This window comes from Ranitomeya variabilis, chromosome 5, assembly GCF_051348905.1.
Source record: "Ranitomeya variabilis isolate aRanVar5 chromosome 5, aRanVar5.hap1, whole genome shotgun sequence".
NCBI lineage: Eukaryota > Metazoa > Chordata > Amphibia > Anura > Dendrobatidae > Ranitomeya > Ranitomeya variabilis.
Window position 1 is genome coordinate 363,299,721 of NC_135236.1, and position 23,969 is coordinate 363,323,689.

The 23,969-nt window shown below is 48.7% G+C and overlaps 1 protein-coding gene across 1 annotated transcript in view; it reads left to right on the forward strand.

The window, feature by feature from the left end:
• The window catches only part of SLC23A1 (solute carrier family 23 member 1), a 395,963-nt gene that overhangs the window by 266,692 nt on the left and 105,302 nt on the right, over positions 1–23,969 (forward strand). Inside the window, exons 9-10 of the mRNA XM_077264915.1 lie at positions 11,055–11,202; positions 16,995–17,100. Of these exons, the coding sequence (XP_077121030.1) occupies positions 11,055–11,202; positions 16,995–17,100 (254 nt within the window). The remainder of the gene's footprint in view (positions 1–11,054; positions 11,203–16,994; positions 17,101–23,969) is intronic.

Here is a 23,969-nt window from a genome sequence, read left to right on the forward strand (position 1 = left end):
ATCTCCCGTGGGGATGTGATGTTGGATCCCTTTCACCTGCCCAAAATCTAAGGGGTGTTTGCTGAATACCTGCTCGTACTCGTGTACCACCCTGTAGGCCCCCTGTTTTTGATGGGATGGGGTAGAGTCAGTGCCCACATGCAATTCCCGACACCAGTCTTTCGAGTGCTCTGCAGAACCTTTGTTCTCCGCCACGTTTGACGGGACCAAGGGTTCAGGTGTCTGTATCACACTATTATTAACAGTGAACAGTTTGGCGAGCGTGGTATACTTGGTGAGGTGAACCTTTTCCTCCCCACAATTGAGGACACGTACGGGCACTCTCCCCTAGCGGACGTCGACCACCCCCTGGGCTGTCAGAACAGTAGGCCTATTGTCTGAATATACGGGTTCTACCAAGGCCTGGTAGTCCTTACCCCTGAGGCCTATGGCTGCCCGACACCATATTAACATCTCACTCCTGGGGGGTATCGCGATGGGGTTTGAATCACTCACAGTGACACGACCAATCTCACCACCAGTCAGCTCTACCTGCTGTCTCTGCATCAGGGCTCTGATTTCCTTCTGCAAGGCACGTTGCTCGCTGTGGCCAGCGGTTTCTGCCACCTGTTGCAACAAAACAATAACTTCTGCAAGGCAATTTTCTATAACATTAGTACCAAGAGTCATCATGGGATTACATTCTCGACGATCAATATCAACAATCACAATCCCTTGGGCTTTCAATTCCACCCGCCCCACCTTGATGGTGACCTCCTTATACCCCACTTGTGGCAACGGCTGACCATTACTGGCTATTATGGTGAAATCATCGTCAGGGCCACGAGTAATATCAGCGTTCTCCCAATACCGTTTATAAAGCACGTAAGGTATAGTCGTCACCTGAGAACCGGTGTCCAGCAAAGCGTTCAAGGGGATTCCATCAACCACTACAGGGAGAACTGGTCGTCCTCCAATATACTTGGTTCTCCAATGCTGCGGGCCTGACCGTCCTACTCCTGGGGGTTGGCCCTTTGCCCCAGGGGTTGCTCGTTTAAAGGACAGTACCTTGCAAGGTGGCCCACCTGGTGACGTCGGCGGCAGATGGGTCGTCCGTCCTGATGGAAGCGATCGCTGTCCCGGCCTCTGGTCGGTGGGGTCCTCTTCTGTCGCGTCCAGGGGACATCTTCTGGTCCGGAGGCTAGCTGGATCTTTTCCTTGGGGGCCTCCTGTAGGGACTGCACCGTCCGGGCTAGGGCAGCAACGCTCTGGGTTAGCTCTTGCATCTGGAGGCGAAGTCCTGCAGGGGAGTCGTCCTCGAAGCTCTGGGCGTCGGCCTCCGCGGCAACTGGGGTATCCGATGCCACCTCCTGGTGGTATGTGAGAGCGGGGCGCCTGGGTGGTATTGCACGGCTGTGCTGTCGCTCCTGCAATGCCTGGATAGCCTTATCTTTGAATTGCGCAAAAGTCAAGTCTGGATTTTGCATGGCCAGGAAGTGCAATTGGCCCCGCTGGTGACTGCACAGGATCCCCTCAGTGAACCGCTCCTTCAGGAGTTTATCCTCATCTTGCATGCTGCCGGGGTCACTCTGCTTAATGGCCCGCATCGCCTCTTGGAGATTAAGGGCATAGTCCCGTAAGCTATCCTGCGGCCTTTGTTTGCATCCATAGAAAGTCAGTTTAATTTCTGTAGCAGTGCGAGTATCGAAGGTGGCTTTAAGCTTTGCAAAAATCTGTTGTGCAGTCCCCTTATCCTCGGCGGGCCAGGACTTCAATTCTCTCAGAGCCACCCCAAAGAGTTGGCCGATTATCATATGAACCTTCTGAGGTTCTGTCAGGGGATAGAACTCGAGCAGGCTGCAGAGCCCTTCCTTAAAGTCAGTGAATGTATGCGACTCCCCGGAATATCGTGGGAGCCAGGCCGCTCCGGGCAGGTACGGCATAGAGAAGGGCATTATGGCTTTTGTGTTAGCGGCAGTGTCCGACTGGCTGAGGGGAACAGCGGGTTCTGCGGCAACCGGTGGTGGTATTAGGGCCGCGGCTTCACTCGCTGCGGGGACCGGAGCTGCCCCTGCGTCCGCGGCTGCGGCCGCCACCTCCTCTCCTCCCGAATCGGACATGGCTGTCCCTTCCTCCCACTAACCTGCTGGAGGTCGGAGTTCCTCTTCCGGGATTGGCGCCTTTACTGCGCTTCCGTTCCGCACTTCTTTTGGCTGGTTCCGCCCACGAAGCTAAGGCTCCTCCCTCCGTGTGCGGCAATGGCGAATTTTGGCGGTAAATGGCAATACACAGTCCAAGCACAATAAATCACAGTTCCAAGGCACACATGACCTGATTCTTCAGGCTTAAGTAAATCCTGTTCGTGACGCCAAGTTATAGCGCCCCCACTGCCGCAGGGCCGAGGGGTACCCGGTACCGGGCCTCTGAGTCGCTGCTCTGGGGTTGTCACGGTGGCTAGGCCCCGGTCCGTGACCCTGCCGAGGGGCGCACAGTGAATGATGTGACGGATGTAGATGGTGCAGTGCAGTAAATAACGAGGACACCAAGTTGCAGTCTCTTTACCTCTTTACTGAAGGTTTTAAAGTCCTCAGTCCAGAGCGCTGTTACCAGGGCTGTCAGAGACCGGCCGGTCTAAAGACACATCAGGAGTTCTCTTTACAGGTGGGAATCAGTGTCTACCTTCTAGCGCTGGGTGTTGTAGTTCTTCCCTGCTGAGCTCCCGGGATAGTCCTCACAACTGGTTCTGTCTATCTCTGATGTTCGTTCTCTCTGTCCTCCAGGTGATATGGTAGGACGCACCCGTATGACGGGGTAGGCCTGGAGTTCTTCCGGGACCCTAGAGTCGCCCCTCTCCCACAGCTGCCTCCGTTGTCTGCTTAGGTGTTAAGTGAGACAGCCAACCTGTAATTGGCTGTCCTGCCGTGGTTTGCAGTAGTACTTAAAGTCTCTTACTTGCTCGGCGTTCCGGCCACCGACTGTTTGCGCCTCAGAAGGATGTTGCCTCGGTCTAACAGCACGACTCCTTCTGGTCCCAATTCCTCTTTACTGTATTCCCGTTGTGCACTGGTTAGTTCTGCTCCGAGGAGTCTGCCAGGATCCCATCCCTGACAGGTCCTCTCACTAGCTCTTCCCAGCTACTTCTCCCTGTCTTCCTGTCCAACCCCCAGTTTTACCAGAGTGTGAGGAGTGGCCTACTAGATAGGACCACCCCCCCTGGTGGCCGGAGTGTGAAGTGTAGTGAGGTGTTACCTGATCAGAGAAACTCCTTTAGTGCAATCAGACGTACCATAGCTCCCCATAGTGGCGGAGCCACAGTACTGCAACGACCAGGACTCTGGGGCGCTGCACTCCCCCCCGGTTAAATCCAGTACTCCGGGACTGGGAAAACAAGAACAACAATACATGTTAACAGGGAACACACAAAATTTTGAAATAGCATAAACAATTAAACATAACAGTGCTTCCCTTTATGGGAGCAATTCACCGTCCATTACTCTATTGTCCATTTTAAAACCTGTAACAAAAGATATGCACACAAACAATTTCAACTGAATAGCAGCCCCTATTAATACCTCCAAGTTTTGTAGCGGAGGGGAGTTTGATTTTGAGTGCTGCGTGTGGACCTTCGCAGCGCAGGGGTTGCTATTGGCCTAACAGGGCCCGCTATGCTTGCTACCGCTGGTGTAGTGCACTGTCTTCTAGCTACACTTCTAGTGAGTCTGGGTAACACTGGCAGGTTGGGGCTCTCTGAGCTGCTGCTATCAACAGTGGGTATGGCAGATTCACCGATAGCAGAGGGAGGATTTGCCGGTTCAACGGTTGGCATGGCATCTTCAGGTAGGGCTTGTTGAGGTTGCGGGACCGGATGATCTGGTACCACCATTGTTTCTGGTGGGTCCGGCTGTTGAAACATTAGAACAGGTACCACGATGGCTTGATTTATCTGAGTCCAGGACTGGGGAAAGTCACCAAGGACGGTATGGATCATCTTCTCCTTTTCCACCGGCGGGGAGATTTCTGGGGCCGTGTCCCTCTCTCTCAACTTATCGGGGCAGACCTTAAGGTGATCCCTGGATACCGCTGTCGAGGTCTCCCCTCTGTCCTTGCTGATGAGACAGACCTTCGTGTTGTCAAAATCGGATGGCAGGATGGTATACGGTTCCGCTTCCCATTGGTCATCGAGCTTGTGTAATCTCCTCTTTCGTTTAAGTACTTGCTCACCAGGTGACAGGGGAATCGCAGGAGCGTGTTGGTTGTAGTCCCTTTCTTGTTTCTGCCTAGCCTGGGCGAGACTTCTTTCTACACACTCCTGTACTTCGCGGTACCTTCGCTGCCTTTCTGCATCCCAATCGGCATCCGGCGAGATATCTTCGGGTACTAGGACCCCCATGTCCAGATCAACGTGTAACCGACTAGATCTTCCTCGCATCAGGTACGCTGGAGTACAGTTGGTGGAATTTACTGGGATGTGATTGTACATATCCACCAAGTCAGGCAACTTTATTGGCCACAGGTTCCGTTCCTCCACAGGCAAGGTCTTCAATAAATCGATTACCACTTGGTTCATCTTCTCACACATCCCGTTGGTTTGAGGATGGTACGGTGTGGTTCTGATCTTCTTACACCCGTACAGTTGACAGAATTCTTGGAACACTTCCGCTTCGAATGCAGGTCCCTGATCAGTCAGTACCTTCTCTGGGTAGCCATGGGGCCTACAAAAGTGCTGCTGGAAGGCCCTGGCGGCAGTCCTGGCCGTTAGATCCTTGACAGGCACAACCACCAAAAACCTGGAGTAGTGGTCCACGATGGTAAGGGCGTAGATATAGCCCGACCGGCTAGGTGTCAGCTTCACATGATCCAGCGCGACCAGCTCGAGCGGCTGTTTGGTGATGATAGGCCGCAGGGGAGCCCGTTGACTGTCACGGTCCTTCCTGCGCAGACTACATGGTCCACACTCCCGACACCACTTCTCAATGGTTCTCTTCATGCCAATCCAATAGAACCTCCCTCGGAGTAGCCTTTCTAGCTTCCTCCATCCGAAGTGTCCGGCTCCATCATGGTAGGCTCCCAGAACCATGGGCGCATCTCGCCTTGGCACCACTATCTGCCACACCAATTAATGAGTACGTGGGTCGATGCTCCTCCTGCACAACTTGCCATCATGGATAAACAGTTTGCTTCTCCCCTTCCACAGCTGTTGGGTCTCTTGTGGGTCATCTGGGCCAGGGTGCGACCCTGCCTGCGTCAAGAGCTCTTTCACCCGACGGACCGCGGGGTCACCATCCTGGGTTTCCGCCCACCCGTGATGGGGCAGGGGATTCAGCGTGGCATCCGGTTGGTTCTTGTGCCTGTTCTTCACATGATGAGAGTTCTGAGTGGCTTTGGGGCGATGGAATGCAGGCAGCTCCACCTCTTCAAGTGCCTCCGGGTCTTCTCCCGCTTCTGGCAAATTGGGCATTTGGGACAAGGCATCGGCATTGGCATTCTCGTGTCCTGCCCGGTACTTGATGGTGTAATCGTAGTTGGACAGCCGGGCCCCATCCATCGCTGTTCCAAAGCCCCGAGTTTGGCAGTATCCAGATGCGTTAGCGGATTGTTGTCCGTGAAGATGGTGAATTTCGCGGAGGCCAGGTAGTGTTTGAACCTCTCTGTCACTGCCCAGACAATGGCAAGGAATTCCAGCTTAAAGGAACTGTAGTTATCAGGGTTCCTTTCCGTGGGACGGAGTTTCCTGCTGGCGTAAGCGATCACCCTTTCTTTGCCTTTCTGGACCTGAGACAGCACGGCTCCTAATCCCACATTGCTGGCATCTGTGTACAGCACAAACGGTTGGTCGTATTCGGGGTAAGCCAGTACCTCTTCTCCCGTCAGTGCCGACTTTAAACAGGTGAAGGATTCCTCCAGCTCCTTGTTCCAATCAAAGGGGGTGTTCCTCCCCTTGGTCTTCTTTGGTTGGCCCACCAACAGGTTCTGCAAGGGTGTGGCCTTCTTGGTGAAGCCCTTGATGAACCTTCGGTAATAGCCTACCAGCCCAAGGAACTGCCGGACTTCGTGGAGGTCACTGGGCTTTGGCCAGTCCTTGATCACTGTGACCTTGTCGGGCTCTGGGGCCACTCCTTCAGCGCTCACCACATGGCCCAGGTACTGCACTTTAGGTTTCAGCAGATGACACTTGGACGGTTTCACCTTTAAGCCGAAGTTGGACAGGGCTTCAAACACCTCGGCCAGGTGCTTCAGATGGTCTTCGTAGGTCTTAGAGAAGACAATGACATCATCCAAATACAGCAGCACAGTTTCAAAGTTCATGTGTCCTAGGCAGCACTCCATCATCCTCTGGAACGTCTCGGGAGCATTGCACAATCCGAAGGGCATGTAGTTGAACTCGCAGAGACCCATTGGTGTCGTGAAGGCCGTCTTCTCTTTGTCCGCCTCCGCTACAGGAACCTGCCAGTACCCACTGGTGAGATCTAAGGTAGAGAAGTAGTTAGCAGATTTTAAGGCAGCCAGAGACTCCTCTATCCTGGGCAGTGGGTATGCGTCCTTATGTGTAATGCGATTCAACTGCCTGTAATCAACACACATCCTCATGGTACCATCTTTCTTTTTAACAAGGACTAACGGAGCTGCCCAGGGGCTACAGCTGTCTCTCACCACCCCAGCCTCTTTCATTTCCCGCAGCATGTCCTTGGCACACTGGTAGTGAGCTGGGGGTACAGGGCGATATCTCTCTTTTATGGGTCGGTGATCTCCCGTGGGGATGTGATGTTGGATCCCTTTCACCTGCCCAAAATCTAAGGGGTGTTTGCTGAATACCTGCTCGTACTCGTGTACCACCCTGTAGGCCCCCTGTTTTTGATGGGATGGGGTAGAGTCAGTGCCCACATGCAATTCCCGACACCAGTCTTTCGAGTGCTCTGCAGAACCTTTGTTCTCCGCCACGTTTGACGGGACCAAGGGTTCAGGTGTCTGTATCACACTATTATTAACAGTGAACAGTTTGGCGAGCGTGGTATACTTGGTGAGGTGAACCTTTTCCTCCCCACAATTGAGGACACGTACGGGCACTCTCCCCTAGCGGACGTCGACCACCCCCCGGGCTGTCAGAACAGTAGGCCTATTGTCTGAATATACGGGTTCTACCAAGGCCTGGTAGTCCTTACCCCTGAGGCCTATGGCTGCCCGACACCATATTAACATCTCACTCCTGGGGGGTATCGCGATGGGGTTTGAATCACTCACAGTGACACGACCAATCTCACCACCAGTCAGCTCTACCTGCTGTCTCTGCATCAGGGCTCTGATTTCCTTCTGCAAGGCACGTTGCTCGCTGTGGCCAGCGGTTTCTGCCACCTGTTGCAACAAAACAATAACTTCTGCAAGGCAATTTTCTATAACATTAGTACCAAGAGTCATCATGGGATTACATTCTCGACGATCAATATCAACAATCACAATCCCTTGGGCTTTCAATTCCACCCGCCCCACCTTGATGGTGACCTCCTTATACCCCACTTGTGGCAACGGCTGACCATTACTGGCTATTATGGTGAAATCATCGTCAGGGCCACGAGTAATATCAGCGTTCTCCCAATACCGTTTATAAAGCACGTAAGGTATAGTCGTCACCTGAGAACCGGTGTCCAGCAAAGCGTTCAAGGGGATTCCATCAACCACTACAGGGAGAACTGGTCGTCCTCCAATATACTTGGTTCTCCAATGCTGCGGGCCTGACCGTCCTACTCCTGGGGGTTGGCCCTTTGCCCCAGGGGTTGCTCGTTTAAAGGACAGTACCTTGCAAGGTGGCCCACCTGGTGACGTCGGCGGCAGATGGGTCGTCCGTCCTGATGGAAGCGATCGCTGTCCCGGCCTCTGGTCGGTGGGGTCCTCTTCTGTCGCGTCCAGGGGACATCTTCTGGTCCGGAGGCTAGCTGGATCTTTTCCTTGGGGGCCTCCTGTAGGGACTGCACCGTCCGGGCTAGGGCAGCAACGCTCTGGGTTAGCTCTTGCATCTGGAGGCGAAGTCCTGCAGGGGAGTCGTCCTCGAAGCTCTGGGCGTCGGCCTCCGCGGCAACTGGGGTATCCGATGCCACCTCCTGGTGGTATGTGAGAGCGGGGCGCCTGGGTGGTATTGCACGGCTGTGCTGTCGCTCCTGCAATGCCTGGATAGCCTTATCTTTGAATTGCGCAAAAGTCAAGTCTGGATTTTGCATGGCCAGGAAGTGCAATTGGCCCCGCTGGTGACTGCACAGGATCCCCTCAGTGAACCGCTCCTTCAGGAGTTTATCCTCATCTTGCATGCTGCCGGGGTCACTCTGCTTAATGGCCCGCATCGCCTCTTGGAGATTAAGGGCATAGTCCCGTAAGCTATCCTGCGGCCTTTGTTTGCATCCATAGAAAGTCAGTTTAATTTCTGTAGCAGTGCGAGTATCGAAGGTGGCTTTAAGCTTTGCAAAAATCTGTTGTGCAGTCCCCTTATCCTCGGCGGGCCAGGACTTCAATTCTCTCAGAGCCACCCCAAAGAGTTGGCCGATTATCATATGAACCTTCTGAGGTTCTGTCAGGGGATAGAACTCGAGCAGGCTGCAGAGCCCTTCCTTAAAGTCAGTGAATGTATGCGACTCCCCGGAATATCGTGGGAGCCAGGCCGCTCCGGGCAGGTACGGCATAGAGAAGGGCATTATGGCTTTTGTGTTAGCGGCAGTGTCCGACTGGCTGAGGGGAACAGCGGGTTCTGCGGCAACCGGTGGTGGTATTAGGGCCGCGGCTTCACTCGCTGCGGGGACCGGAGCTGCCCCTGCGTCCGCGGCTGCGGCCGCCACCTCCTCTCCTCCCGAATCGGACATGGCTGTCCCTTCCTCCCACTAACCTGCTGGAGGTCGGAGTTCCTCTTCCGGGATTGGCGCCTTTACTGCGCTTCCGTTCCGCACTTCTTTTGGCTGGTTCCGCCCACGAAGCTAAGGCTCCTCCCTCCGTGTGCGGCAATGGCGAATTTTGGCGGTAAATGGCAATACACAGTCCAAGCACAATAAATCACAGTTCCAAGGCACACATGACCTGATTCTTCAGGCTTAAGTAAATCCTGTTCGTGACGCCAAGTTATAGCGCCCCCACTGCCGCAGGGCCGAGGGGTACCCGGTACCGGGCCTCTGAGTCGCTGCTCTGGGGTTGTCACGGTGGCTAGGCCCCGGTCCGTGACCCTGCCGAGGGGCGCACAGTGAATGATGTGACGGATGTAGATGGTGCAGTGCAGTAAATAACGAGGACACCAAGTTGCAGTCTCTTTACCTCTTTACTGAAGGTTTTAAAGTCCTCAGTCCAGAGCGCTGTTACCAGGGCTGTCAGAGACCGGCCGGTCTAAAGACACATCAGGAGTTCTCTTTACAGGTGGGAATCAGTGTCTACCTTCTAGCGCTGGGTGTTGTAGTTCTTCCCTGCTGAGCTCCCGGGATAGTCCTCACAACTGGTTCTGTCTATCTCTGATGTTCGTTCTCTCTGTCCTCCAGGTGATATGGTAGGACGCACCCGTATGACGGGGTAGGCCTGGAGTTCTTCCGGGACCCTAGAGTCGCCCCTCTCCCACAGCTGCCTCCGTTGTCTGCTTAGGTGTTAAGTGAGACAGCCAACCTGTAATTGGCTGTCCTGCCGTGGTTTGCAGTAGTACTTAAAGTCTCTTACTTGCTCGGCGTTCCGGCCACCGACTGTTTGCGCCTCAGAAGGATGTTGCCTCGGTCTAACAGCACGACTCCTTCTGGTCCCAATTCCTCTTTACTGTATTCCCGTTGTGCACTGGTTAGTTCTGCTCCGAGGAGTCTGCCAGGATCCCATCCCTGACAGGTCCTCTCACTAGCTCTTCCCAGCTACTTCTCCCTGTCTTCCTGTCCAACCCCCAGTTTTACCAGAGTGTGAGGAGTGGCCTACTAGATAGGACCACCCCCCCTGGTGGCCGGAGTGTGAAGTGTAGTGAGGTGTTACCTGATCAGAGAAACTCCTTTAGTGCAATCAGACGTACCATAGCTCCCCATAGTGGCGGAGCCACAGTACTGCAACGACCAGGACTCTGGGGCGCTGCATTTCCATCCGTTTCTGGGGGCTTCTTGAAGTATGTTTGAGGTCAAGACCCATGACCTAGGATTCAAACCCAGCTCTCGGACATTGGGTGTTAGAGTGTGACCCTAAATCCTTTGGGAGTCTTCACAGTTCATGATGCCTTGCACACAGCAAAGGAACACAGGGCCAGAGGCAGTAAAACAACCCCAAGGTATCTTTGAACCTCCACCATAGTTGACTGTAACTACTGTGTACTTTGTCCATTTACAGTAAACAGTAGAATTATGTGCTTTACCAAAAAGCTCTATCTTGGTCTCATCTGTCCACAAGATGCCTACTGGCCCTCTAACATTAGTGAGGGCTACCTGCTGGCCCTCTGTAAATTGTGAGGGTCACCAGCTGGCCCTCCAAGTTTCAAACTTTACTGTATTAATACGAAAAAGAAAATGTGCCCACCTCAAATGAGTAGATTATATTGCAGTAGCAATATATGGCTGGCCCTCCAAAAATGCTTAATGAGGGCGGCTGTTTCCAGGGGTCTTCCCCATGCTGTTCCCATGCCATTTCAGTGCTGTTTCCATCGATTTCAGCAATCTTTAGACCCCCTCCAGTCCTCCGGGGGAGGTAGGGCTGCCGGAAAAATGATTGAGTTTCACATTGACTTACATTATACTCATTATTCTGGTTGAGCACCTGAGCATTGCGATTTGCTCCACTCGAGTAATTAGTCCCCAAGCATTTTAGTGCTCCCTCATCACTAATTAAGAGCTGAACCGATTGAGATATAGTTTTGTAAATAAAAAGATTAAATATATCCTGTATTTTATTCATTTAAATCTCTACTTATTATAGGTTATTTAGTCAAGTGTGTGGTCTTCTGTAATGATTGTAGTGATTGACAGCATTTCCTTTATGAGTTTGTAAACAAAGACAATGGTGATTAGAACCACACACTCGATTGCCTTTTCAATGTGACAGGTTTGTTTAAAAAAAAAATAATAATAATTGTCTTCTTTTAACAAAATTAGGTCAGTGGGGACTGCCTACTATTACTGTTGCTGGTGTTTTAGGTATGTTCAGTGCTACACTAGCAGGAATTATTGAATCCATGGGTGATTATTATGCATGTGCAAGATTATCGGGTGCACCCCCTCCACCTGTTCATGCTATTAATAGGTATGTATGCAAGTATAAGTTTATGTTGCAAATGTTCTGACCATATCTAAACATTGTTATTCATTGCAGGACCCAGACATCAGTCATTATACCCAAAATAATCTTCTTTTATTGCATGTGTGTGGGAAGACCCTTCTTTTCTCAACATATTCAATTGGATTTTTAGTGTTCTTATTTTTATTCATGTTATTTTAAAATTAATCCAATTAAATGTTGTGAACTTATAATCTTGATGAAAAGAAAAAGCTACGAAGATCAGCTCACCTCCTCTCAGTCCCAGCGCACGGATCATGCAGTGCTGCAAGTAGTATGAAGGAAAAGCAGAAGTCCAGCGTGGGTGATGTCCATAAAAAATACCTTTTATTCCATTTTCGTTAAAAGCACATAAATCCAAAATCCATCTTCATATCCATAGACACAAAAACGGGTGATTCATACCAGTGACAGTCACAGGCTTAAAGTGCATTAAAATCAAACGCGTTTCAACGGTCGTGCCGCCTTACTCATTGTGATAAAAATGCGGCAAAAAAACGCCTCTAGAAATTACTACATGTTGCATTTCTGCGACAGAACGCATGCAGCAAAAAAACGCATGCATCGTTAAACGCGGCCAAACACGTACAAAAAAACGCATGCGTTTTTAATGTTAAACAAAGGGAAAAAACGCATGCGTTTTTTTCTGTACAAACGCTGCAGATCAAAGCGCAAGTGTGAAACCAGCCTTATACTGACAAGTAGACAGTCACCGAGGATGGCAGACAGCAAGGATTCTGGGTGATATGTGGTGGAGGTAGCAGGGTGACAGCAGCACAGAGTATTTCAGGAAAGCAGTGTGCAGGTCTGTGGATTGATGACCTGTTCTGATCCAGACTTTGCATGCAAAGACCCCATTCCCCTCCACAGATCCTGTCTTCTCCATCCTGTCCTGGCAATGTGTGAAAGCGAGGCGACGGGTGAAGGAGGGGTGACGCTGGGAAGGAAATGTAGCCATATAGTAACGATAAACATGAGACGCCTCTCTTCAGCTGCCTCACCAGCCTTCCCCTGACTGCACCTAACTGGAGATCATGCTGCCCCCTCTATTACCCCAGAGCCGTGTGCAGCTGCTCAGCCAGGACCACCATAGAATGGGTCCCCTTTCTGAAGATAATACTGCCATAGTGTTCTCACATAATACCGCCATATATATCACACATAATACTGTCCTATAGTTCTCACATAATACCATCATATAGATCGCAAATAATGACGCCATAGTGTTCTCACATAATACCGCCATATAGATCACACATAATATTGCCATATAGATCACACATAATATCGCCATATAGATCACTCATAATACCGCCATATAGAGCACACATAATACTGTCATATAGTTCTCACATAATACCATCATATAGATCTCAAATAACGACGCCATAGTGTTCTCACATAATACCGACATATAGATCTCACATAATACCGCCATATAGAGCACACATAATACCGCCATATAGATCACACATAACGGGGGAGAGGAGTGCATAGGGGAGGATTAGAAACACAGCTCAGCAGTCAGTATCACACAGGACAGTATTACATACACAGCTCAGTCAGTATCATACAGGATAGGATTAGATACATGGCTCAGCCGTCAGTATCACAAAGGATAGCATTAGATACACAGCTCAGCAGTCAATATCACACAGGGGAGGATTAGATACACATCTCTGCACAGTAACACACAGAATAGGATTAGATACACGGCTCAGCAGACAGTATCACACAGGATAGGATTAGATACACAGCTCAGTCAGTATCACACAGGATAGGATTAGATGCATGGCTCAGCAGACAGCATCACAGGAGAGGATTAGATACACGGCTCAGCAAAGTATCACACAGGAGAGGATTAGATACATGGCTCAGCAGACTGTATCACACAGGAGAGGAGTACATACACAGCTCAGCAAAGTATCACACAGGAGAGGATTAGATACACAGCTCAGCAAAGTATCACACAGGAGAGGATCAGATACACAGCTCAGTCAGTATCACACAGGATAGGATTAGATGCATGGCTCAGCAGACAGTATCACACAGGAGAGGATTAGATACACAGCTCAGCAGACAGTATCACACATGGGAGGAGATAACTGCTCAGAGTTAGCACCACAAAGGATAGGATTAGATTCCCTCTCCCTCTCCCCCTCCCCACTGATTCTTACTTCACGGCTCCCTGCTGAGTCCTTTCTCCCTCCCGTCCTTGGTCTTCTCCTTCTCCTCCTCCTATAACCGCAGGGCTCCTGCGATTATACTGTGAAACTGGAGCTCAAAGCACACTGTGAGCTCCAGGAAGATGGCGCTGATCTCCTGCCTCTGCTGTGATGTGGACGGCTCAGGGGGCGTGGCCAGTCACAGCAGGGAGCAGCACAATGTAAACTATACGGTCGGACGCCGACTGCAGATGTCTATGCCCAGGGCTGCCGTATTTGCAGAGTGTAAGTGTCGTGCAGCTACACTTAGGCTGTGTGCACATGTAGCAGATTTTTCACGTTTTTTTGCTATAAAAACGCTATAAAACTGCGAAAAAAACGCTCACATTTCTCAAGGGCATCAACATCTGGAATGATATAGAAAATTTTGTGTCGAAAATCCTTCTGTCTCTTCCTGTAATCGCAGACTGACTTGATAGTATTAAGATCATGGCTCTGTGGGGCTATATCATTACTTCCAGTACTCCTTGTTCTTCTTTACACTGAAGACAATTTTTATTGATTGTTTTATTTGTTCTGAGTCATTCTGCTACAGAATACATTTGGAGCCAATCAGACACCAATAGAGATTGGTATTACTTGATGAATAAGTGTCTGTATTTCTCAGCATTGAGGAAACCGAGAAACGAGCAACAGTGATGACAGAATGCATTGTGGTCAACCAAGTAAACTTAGTGCATCAGATAAAACACAACATGCTTACAACCCTTTCAAATTGGAAGATGTCAGGCAGTATAATCAGCTCAGAACTGGCAGCAACCATGAGACCCAGCTACACCCATCTAGTGTATTGATAGGTGTGGTCAAAGGTGGTCAATTAAGAATTGCAGCCAAAAACCATACCTCAGGCATGTAAACAAGTCAAATGACTCAACTAAGGAAGAAAGCATACAAACTACTGTAAGGTACAGAAAAATGGCAGTAGGTGCCCTGGGCTGAAGAGTCAAATGTGAAATACTTGTCTGTAACAGAAGGCAGTTGAATGCCTAAAGCCTGGAGAGTGGTACAATAATGAGTGTCTGCACCTAGCCGTGAAACATGGTGAAGGGTGCTTGCAAGTTTATGGATGCATTTCAGCAAATTAAGTTGGGAATTTGTTCAAGATTAGAGATGGGCGGACTCCGGATGTTCAGGTCCAGCAGGTTCGGCCGAACAGTTAAAAAAAGTTCACCGATCAGGTGACCAATGATCACTGATGTTGCGCTCGCAGTAACTCATTCATCAGTGTGGTTCTCAGCCTGGACGGTTGCATTTTTGCACCATCCAGGTTGAAAACTGTTTATCCCCGGAAAGGGATTAAGGCATGGGACAGAATGACAGACAGTTGAGGAATATTGTTGTTTTTTATCTTTGTTTTATTGCAGGAGACGAGGGATTCAATGGAATGGGTGTTAGGAGAATATAACTGTTTGTTATTTTTAAATAACAAAAGGAAAAGTGTGCTTTGTTTTTATTTCAAATAAAGGACTTTATTCTGGCTGTGTGTTTATTTACTGTGTAACTATAGGATTAGTAATGGATAGGTTTCTTATAGACGCCTCTCCATTACCAAGCCATGGGCTTTATGTCATCTGACAATACAAAGGTGACATCAACCCCACAAATATTACCCCATTTGCCACTGCTACAGGGCAAGTGGGAAGAGTCGGGCAAAGCGTCAGAATTGGCACATCTAATAGATGCACCTTTTCTGGGCGGCTGCGGGCTGCTATTTTTAGGCTGGGGGGCAATATCCATGGCCCCATACCAGCCTGAGAATACCAGCCACCAGCTGTCTGATTTAGCAAGGCTGGTTGTCAAATATTGGAGGACTCCATGCTGTTTTTTTATATTATTTATTTAAATAATGAAAAAAACTGCGTGTGGAACCACTCTATTTTTGATAAACAACCTTGTTAATGCTGACAGCTGAGGGTTGCAGCTCCCAGCTGTCAGTTTTGCCTGGCTGATTATCAAAAATACAGGGGAATCCACATTGTTTTTTTTCTTTAATTAATTATTTAGAGCACAGGCGACGGCTGATGAATACCCCCATCAGGCGCTCCTGCTGTTGCTGTTATTAGTGGCCGCAGGCATTGGCTGATGGCAGCAGGTGTTGGCTGATGGGAGCAGTAGTCTCATCAGCCGACATCAGTGACCGGAGGTAAACTTTATACCTCCGATCACAGCTGCGCGATCACGCTGTCATTGGACAGCGTGGGAACCGCAGCTCTCTGACTGGCAGTGATGATTTACCACCGATCAGAAGCAGTGTTTGCCGCATTGTCATGCACATGTCATGGCAAACACTTGATGTTGGGGCAACCCATTCAAGTGAATGGGGTCAGGGTTCTGATTCGAGTCCATTCCAGAACAGTAGGTGTTCAGTAAAGACCCCGAACTTTACTGTTCGGCTTTGCCCATCTCTAGTCAAGATTAAATAAGCACTCCTCCCATTAAAGTTTTTTATCATCTTAATATAGTTCAATCATCATATTATATAGTACTGTGTACTTACAATTGCTCATTTTGCCTTTCTACCCAGCTAATTCTTCTCTCCTCTCTGCTCTATGTAGAAACAGCTAGTTTCTTGTACCTGCATTTATCATTCCCCTCTTCAACTCCTGACCCAGTTGGTCCACTCCACCCCATGACAGGGAACTTAGGGACTTTTGCAGTCATTTGACCTCCTGTTTCTACATAGAGCTTAGAAGGATTCAGCTAGTCTGTTTTTAATCGCGTGATGTCATAGACCTAATGGAAAAGAAATGAATTAGCTTGGCAGAAAGGCAAAATGAGCAATTGTAAGTAAACAGTGATACATAATATGATGACTGCAACATATCAACAGGATAACCATTTTGATGGGAGTGCTTCTTTAATGGTCTACTGAGAAATACAGGAAGATACTTAATCATCATGAACCACCATAAAACACCATTAGTGAGGTGTCTGATCGTCTCCAAATTTATAAAACAGCAGGCCATGACCCCAAAACATACGGCCAATGTCATTAAGAACTATCTTCATGATAAAGAATAACAATAAGCCCAGGATGTGATAATGTGACCACCACAGAGCCTGGATCTCAACATCAAATCTGTCTGGGATTATATGAAGAGACTGAAGGATTTGCAGAATTCGACATCCACAGAAGATCTGTGGTTAGTTCTCTAAGATGTTTTGTACACAATTTTTGAAGAAACTCAGCAGGTAGGTTGTTCAAGTGTACCTAAAAGAATTGACGATGTTTTGAATGCAAAGGCTGGTCACATCAAATGCTGATTTTTCTTTTGTTCATTCACTAACCTAAAAAATACTGCACATAAGAAATTATGCAAATGACATGTCAGAAAGGACAAGAATCAGTTCCTTGTTGTACCCCATTTTTGTAAGGCTATGTATTTAAAGTTGGGGATTTGCAAGACCCAATTGAACTGTGTTTTTATGAAATAGTATAGCATGTGTAATTAATCTGAAAAGAAAAAAACATTTAGAAGTAGGCATCACAAGAAATGTGTTGATAGTCTAATAAATAATTTTACTTTTTTTCAGAGGAATATTTATTGAAGGAATTTGCTGTGTTTTTGCTGGATTGCTTGGAACTGGAAATGGTTCTACCTCTTCAAGTCCAAATATAGGCGTTTTGGGTATTACAAAGGTAAAATACTGGGTACTATAATATAAAGCTACAATGCTATTTGCACAACAAACCTTGCCTTGCATTGACAATTGTGGACACCTAATATAAAAAGTGTGATTATAAGTAATATCATATCCTACAGTATTTCACTAGATTTACTTAGTTACATAATACACTATTTTTTTAAGTATGGCATACTCCTTTGATTACTGTATGTCATAGATATTCTCATACAAAGACACCCTGGGGCTGTCAGAGCAACCTAGGGCTGTCTATCAAGGATTACTATTATTAAAGCATAGTCACAGTAAGTCTGCCCTATCAACAGACTGTGCACTTATAAGTGCGAAGCGATGGCCGGGGGACCACCATGGTGCAGGAAGGCTACTGTACACAAGATGAGGTGCAAACAACAAAGGGTAGATTTATTGGTAAGCAAGGAATGAAGTGGATGAGGAAGATGCAAACAGGGGTATGCAATGGCAAAAGATAATTTACAAGAGTTATATTCTTTAGCTTGTCTGTAAAATAGCACGGTGCTCTAACTGTTACAAACTCAATATATGCCACACAAGTAAATGCAAACAATAAACAAAGAATAATGCTAATCTATGTATAACCTTCCGGGCCTTTACTAAGCAGGCCTCACGGCTGCCGTGTTCTGACCATTGAAGCCTACACTAGGCCCTGACATGTGCACAAAACAGTAACCAACTCACGGTGATGTTGGGCACTCAGATCCAGTCCCGGGGGTCCCCAGCAGTCTAGTCTTTATAGCCTGGAAGGCCTCGTCTTGTCTCTGGGCCCAAGGGATGTACTGGATCTTTGGCACTCCAGCGGTCCCCCTCAGCAGCTCATTGAGAGGACCTGCCACCTTCGCGAAGTCTTTAACAAACCGGCGGTAGTACCCGGTGAGCCCCAGAAAGGTCTGGAGTTCTCTCACTGTTCGAGGGACTGGCCACTTCTGGATAGCCATCAGTTTTTCTGGCGAGGGTAGAACTCCATCTTGTGACACTATGTGGCCCAGGTACTCGATCTCTCTCTTGACGAGGTGGCACTTCTTTGGTTTCACCTTCAGGTTATGAGCCTGCAGTCTTCCGAGTACCTGTCCAAGCCGGGCAAGGTGTTTTTTGAATGAGGCCGAAAACACAATGATGTCATCTAGATAGATCAGGGTAGCCTCAAAATTTAAGTCTACCAAACACTTTTCCATCAGCCGTTGAAACGTACCTGGAGCATTGGAGAGTCCGAAGGGCATCCGGTTAAACTCAAACAGCCCCATAAGGAGGATGAAGGCAGTTTTCTCTTTGTCTTTCTCTGCCACGGCTACTTGCCAGTATCCGCTTGCTAGATCCAGTGTTAAGCCACTACCTAATACTTACCTGTCCGGCCAGCACGCTCCTGATGCTCCCTCCAGCTCTCCGTCTTCCTGCTTCTCCAGTGCTCGTCCATTCTGCGGTCCGCGCATGTGTAGTCTCGCTCCTTTCGTCGCTGGGGCTTCTGGGAGGTCGTGACCCGGTGGCTCCGCCTCCAATATGGCGGCGCCCGTCGGGTACTTCTTCCCAGCACCCGTCCTGCTCAGGCGCCTTTGCGTCTATTGCATTCGCTGGGTTATCGCCAGCATCTCCTTAGGTTCCTAGGCTCTGATCTGTGAATCCTTGCTGCGACTCTGACTGTCTCTGTTTGCCATCCTTACCAGTCCTGTGTTCTTGCCGTATCCTGCCAGTCCTGTGTTCCTGCCGTACCTTCCAGTCCTGTGTGCCTGCCATATCCTGCCAGTCCTGTGTTCCTACCGAACCTTCCAGTCCTGTGTTCCTGTCGTTCCTGCAAGTCCTGAGTTCCTGCCGCACCCTTCAGTCCTGTGTTCCTGCCGTACCCTGCCAGTCCGGTGTGCCTGCTGTTCCTGCCAGTCTTGAGTCTCCGTTGTTTCCGTATTTCGTGTGCTTGCATCTTACCAGTCAGTACTTTGTCTTTGCTGCCTCTATCTGTCCAGTTCCTCCGCCATTCTTGTCACTTCACTAGCTCCGTCTTCCATTCACTCTTTATCTTAAGTCATCCCTTTGGCTCCGGCAGTTGCGGCTTCACCCTCCTTGGGCCTGTCCCTAACTCTCCCTGTACAGGGGGTGGCATCAACTGGTTCACTCGCCCTCGGGGGCTCTGAAGCCGTGACCCAGAGGGTCCACTTCCTTAGTCCTGATAGTCCTGATAGTACACCAAGGCCATGGATCCCGCTGGAGCTGCGGCCGCTCAGGAAGAGCTTGTTTTCCTGCGGGAGAACCAGTGGTTCTTCAGCTCACTCTATTTTTAGAGACCTTTCGTCAGGTATTTGATGAACCGGGTCGCTTGGCCTCAACCACTGAGGCTTTGTTTAATTTACTGCAGGGGTCTTTAGCTGCAGGGCAATACGCTATCCAGTTTCAGACCTTATCTTCTGACTTAGGTTGGAATAATGAGGCATTAATAGGGGCTTTCTGGCTGGGGCTTTCTAGCTGTATTAAAGATGAATTGGCAGGTGGAGATACTCCAACTAATTTGGAGGATTTAATTGCCTTCGCTACTCGCATAGACCTTCGCTTTCAGGAGCGAGCTCTGGAGAAGAAATTTCCTCGTCCTTCTATGTCCTCTCATAGACCTCTCAGTCCACTGCCCAGAGTCTCTGCTTCGGTTCCTGCCCCAGAGCCGATGTGAGTGGATTGTCTTAAACTCTCCGAACAACGTCGGAGGGAGAGACGCGCCCAAGGTCTCTGTTTTTACTGTGGAAGCTCCTCTCATCTTCTCTGAGCCTGCCCGGAAAACTCCTCCACCTAGGTCAGGTAAGAGAGGCCTCCCTAGGTGCATGTGAAACCTATCTACCCCTCACTCTACCAGTTTTGTTGCACACTCATGATAAGCATATTTCTCTTGAAGCTTATGTGGACTCTGGTGCAGCGGGAAATTTTATTAGGTTGGAGGAGTGTTGTGAATTCTGCTCTTGGGTTCCCTCCGGTGGTTGTTGGTGGTATTGCAGTTGTCCCTGGCTTGCAATCCTGGTCAGGTGTTCCTGCTGATTGCAGGCCTGACTGGGGTATTTAGGGTTGCAGGATTCATTAGTCCTTGACAGTTGTCCATTGTACTTGGAGGTTTAGGATCTCTTTCTGGTTCTCCCTGCCCTGCAGCCAAATCAGCAAAGATAAGTGTCTGTTTTTTGTTTCTGCAGCACACATGCAGTGTGCTTATTATTCAGTGCTATTCATTTGTCTTTTCTTGTCCAGCTTAGACTGTGTCCGGATTTTACAGTCAAGTTGGATTCTCAGGAGATGCAGATATACGCTCCATGTCTTTAGTTAGCTGGTGGAATTTTTGTATTTTCTGCTGTGGATATTTTTAGGGTTTTATACTGACCGCTTAGTATTCTGTCCTATCCTTTCCTATTTAGCTAGAGTGGCCTCTTTTGCTAAATCCTGTTTCCTACCTGCGTATGTCTTTGCTCTAATACTCACAGTCAATATTCGTGGGGGGCTGCCTATCCTTTGGGGTTCTGCTCTGAGGCAAGATAGGATTCCCATTTCCATCTATAGGGGTATTTAGTCCTCCGGCTGTGTCGAGGTGTCTAGGATTGTTAGGCACACCCCACAAATACTTCTAGTTGCGATGTCAGTTTAGGGATTGCGGTCAGTACAGGTTCCACCTACTCCTGAGAAAGTCCCATGCGGCTCCAAGGTCACCGGATCATAACAGTACAACTGGCCAACAATGAGTTAAATGCATCTCAGAAGAAGGGAAGAAAGGTGTTGAGCCATTTTTTTTCTGCAGCCTGCTTTGTCTCTCCTTCCCTCTTTTTCTCTGGGTGGCTGAGGAGTCTTGTGCTAGCATGGATGTTCAGGGATTGGCTTCTCGTGTGGACCAGCTTGCTGCTAGGGTACAGGGTATCTCTGATTATATTGTTCAAACTCCGGTTTTAGAGCCTAAGATTCCTACTCCTGATTTGTTTTTTGGTGACAGGTCCAAATTTTTGAGTTTTAAAAACAACTGCAAACTGTTTTTTGCTCTGAGACCTCGATCCTCAGGTGACTCCATTCAGCAGGTTAAAATTGTCATCTCCCTGTTGCGTGGCGATCCTCAGGATTGGGCATTTTCCCTGGAATCTGGGAATCCGGCCTTGCTTAATGTAGACGCCTTTTTTCAGGCTTTAGGATTATTATATGATGAACCAAATTCTGTGGATCATGCGGAGAAGACCTTGTTGGCCCTGTCTCAGGGTCAAGAAGCGGCAGAATTGTATTGTCAGAAATTTAGAAAATGGTCTGTGTTGACTAAATGGAATGATGATGCTTTGGCGGCAATTTTCAGAAAGGGTCTTTCTGAATCCGTTAAAGATGTTATGGTGGGGTTCCCCACGCCTTTCGGTCTCAGTGATTCTATGTCTCTGGCCATTCAGATTGAGCGGCGCTTGCGAGAGCGCAGAACTGTGCGCGCTGTGGCGTTGCCCTCAGAGCGAATGCCTGAGCCAATGCAGTGTGATAGGATTCTGTCTAGAACGGAACAACAAGGATTCAGACGTCAGAATAGGTTGTGTTTTTATTGTGGCGATGCTTCTCATGTCGTTTCAATCTGCCCTAAGCGTACAAAGAGGATAGCTAGTTCATTTGCCATCAGTACTGTACAGCCTAAATTTCTGTTATCTGTGTCCTTGATCTGTTCATTGTCATCATTTTCTGTCATGGCGTTTGTGGATTCAGGCGCCGCCTTGAATTTAATGGACTTTGAGTTTGCCAGGCATTGTGGTTTTCCCTTGCAGTCTTTGCAGAACCCTATTCCTTTAAGGGGCATTGATGCTACACCTTTGGCTAAAAATAAGCCCCGGTTTTGGACACAGGTGACCATGTGCATGGCGCCAGCCCATCAAGAAGATTGTCGATTTCTGGTGTTGCATAATTTGCATGATGCTATCATGCTGGGTTTTCCGTGGTTACAGGTACATAATCCTGTGTTGGATTGGAAGTCTATGTCTGTGATTAGTTGGGGTTGTCAGGGGGTTCATAATGACGTTCCTTTGATGTCAATCTCCTCTTCTCCCTCTTCTGAAGTTCCAGAGTTTTTGTCTGATTTTCAGGATGTATTCGATGAGCCCAAGTCCAGTTCCCTTCCACCGCTTAGGGACTGAGATTGTGCGATTGACTTGATTCCAGGCTGTAAGTTTCCTAAGGGCTGACTTTTCAACCTGTCTGTGCCTGAACATACCGCCATGCGGAGTTATATTAAGGAGTCTTTGAAGAAAGGGCATATTCGGCCATGTTCTTCACCGTTGGGAGCGGGATTTTTTTTGTTGCTAAGAAGGATAGCTCCTTGAGACCCTGTATTGATTATCGCCTTTTGAATAAGATCACGGTCAAGTTTCAATACCCTCTACCTCTGCTTTCCGATTTGTTTGCGAGGATTAAGGGGGCTAGTTGGTTTACGAAGATTGACCTTCGGGGGGCATATAATCTTGTTCGCATTAAGCAGGGTGATGAATGGAAAACTGCGTTTAATACGCCCGAAGGCCATTTTGAATACCTTGTGATGCCATTCGGGCTCTCCAATGCTCCATCTGTTTTTCAGTCCTTCATGCATGATATCTTCCGGACGTATCTTGATAAATTCTTGATTGTATATTTGGATGACATTTTGATTTTTTCCGATGATTGGGAGTCTCATGTGGAACAGGTCAGGACGGTATTTCAGATCCTTCGTGACAATGCTTTGTTTGTGAAGGGGTCTAAGTGTCTCTTTGGAGTGCAGAAGGTTTCTTTTTTGGGTTTCATTTTTTCTCCCTCATCTATAGAGATGGATCCGGCTAAGGTTCAGGCCATTCATGATTGGATTCAACCCACATCCGTGAAGAGCCTTCAGAAATTTTTGGGCTTTGCTAATTTTTATCGCCGTTTCATTGCTAACTTCTCCAGCATGGTTAAACCCTTGACCGATTTGACGAAGAAAGGCGCTGATGTGGCTAATTGGTCCTCTGCGGCTGTCTTTGCCTTTCAGGAGCTTAAACGCCGATTTACTTCTACCCCGGTGTTGCGTCAACCGGATGTTTCTCTTCCGTTTCAGGTTGAGGTTGACGCTTCTGAGATTGGCGCAGGGGCCGTTTTGTCCCAGAGGGATCCTGTTGGTTCCTTGATGAAACCGTGTGCCTTCTTTTCCTGTAAGTTTTCGCCTGCTGAACGCAATTATGATGTCGGCAATCGGGAGTTGTTGGCTATGAAGTGGGCGTTTGAGGAGTGGCGACATTGGCTTGAGGGAGCTAAGCACCGTATTGTGGTCTTGACCGATCATAAGAATCTGATTTACCTCGAGTCTGCCAGACGGCTGAATCCTAGACAGGCTCGATGGTCTTTGTTTTTTTCCCGTTTTGATTTTGTGGTCACGTACCTTCCGGGTTCTAAGAATATTAAGGCTGATGCCCTCTCTAGGAGTTTTTTGCCTGATTCCCCTGAGGTCCTTGAACCGGTCGGCATTCTGAAAGAAGGGGTGGTCCTTTCTGCCATTTCCCCTGATTTACGACGGGTTCTTCAGGAATTTCAGGCTGACAAACCTGACTGCTGTCCAGTGGGAAAACTGTTTGTTCCTGACAGATGGACTAGTAGAGTGATTTCTGAGGTTCATTGTTCTGTGTTGGCTGGTCATCCTGGTATTTTTGGTACCAGAGATTTGGTTGGTAGGTCCTTTTGGTGGCCTTCTTTGTCACATGATGTGCGTTCTTTTGTGCAGTCCTGTGGGACTTGTGCGCGGGCCAAGCCTTGTTGTTCCCGTGCTAGTGGGTTGCTTTTGCCATTGCCGGTTCCTGAGAGGCCCTGGATGCATATTTCTATGGATTTTATTTCTGATCTTCCGGTTTCCCAGAGGATGTCGGTTATCTGGGTTGT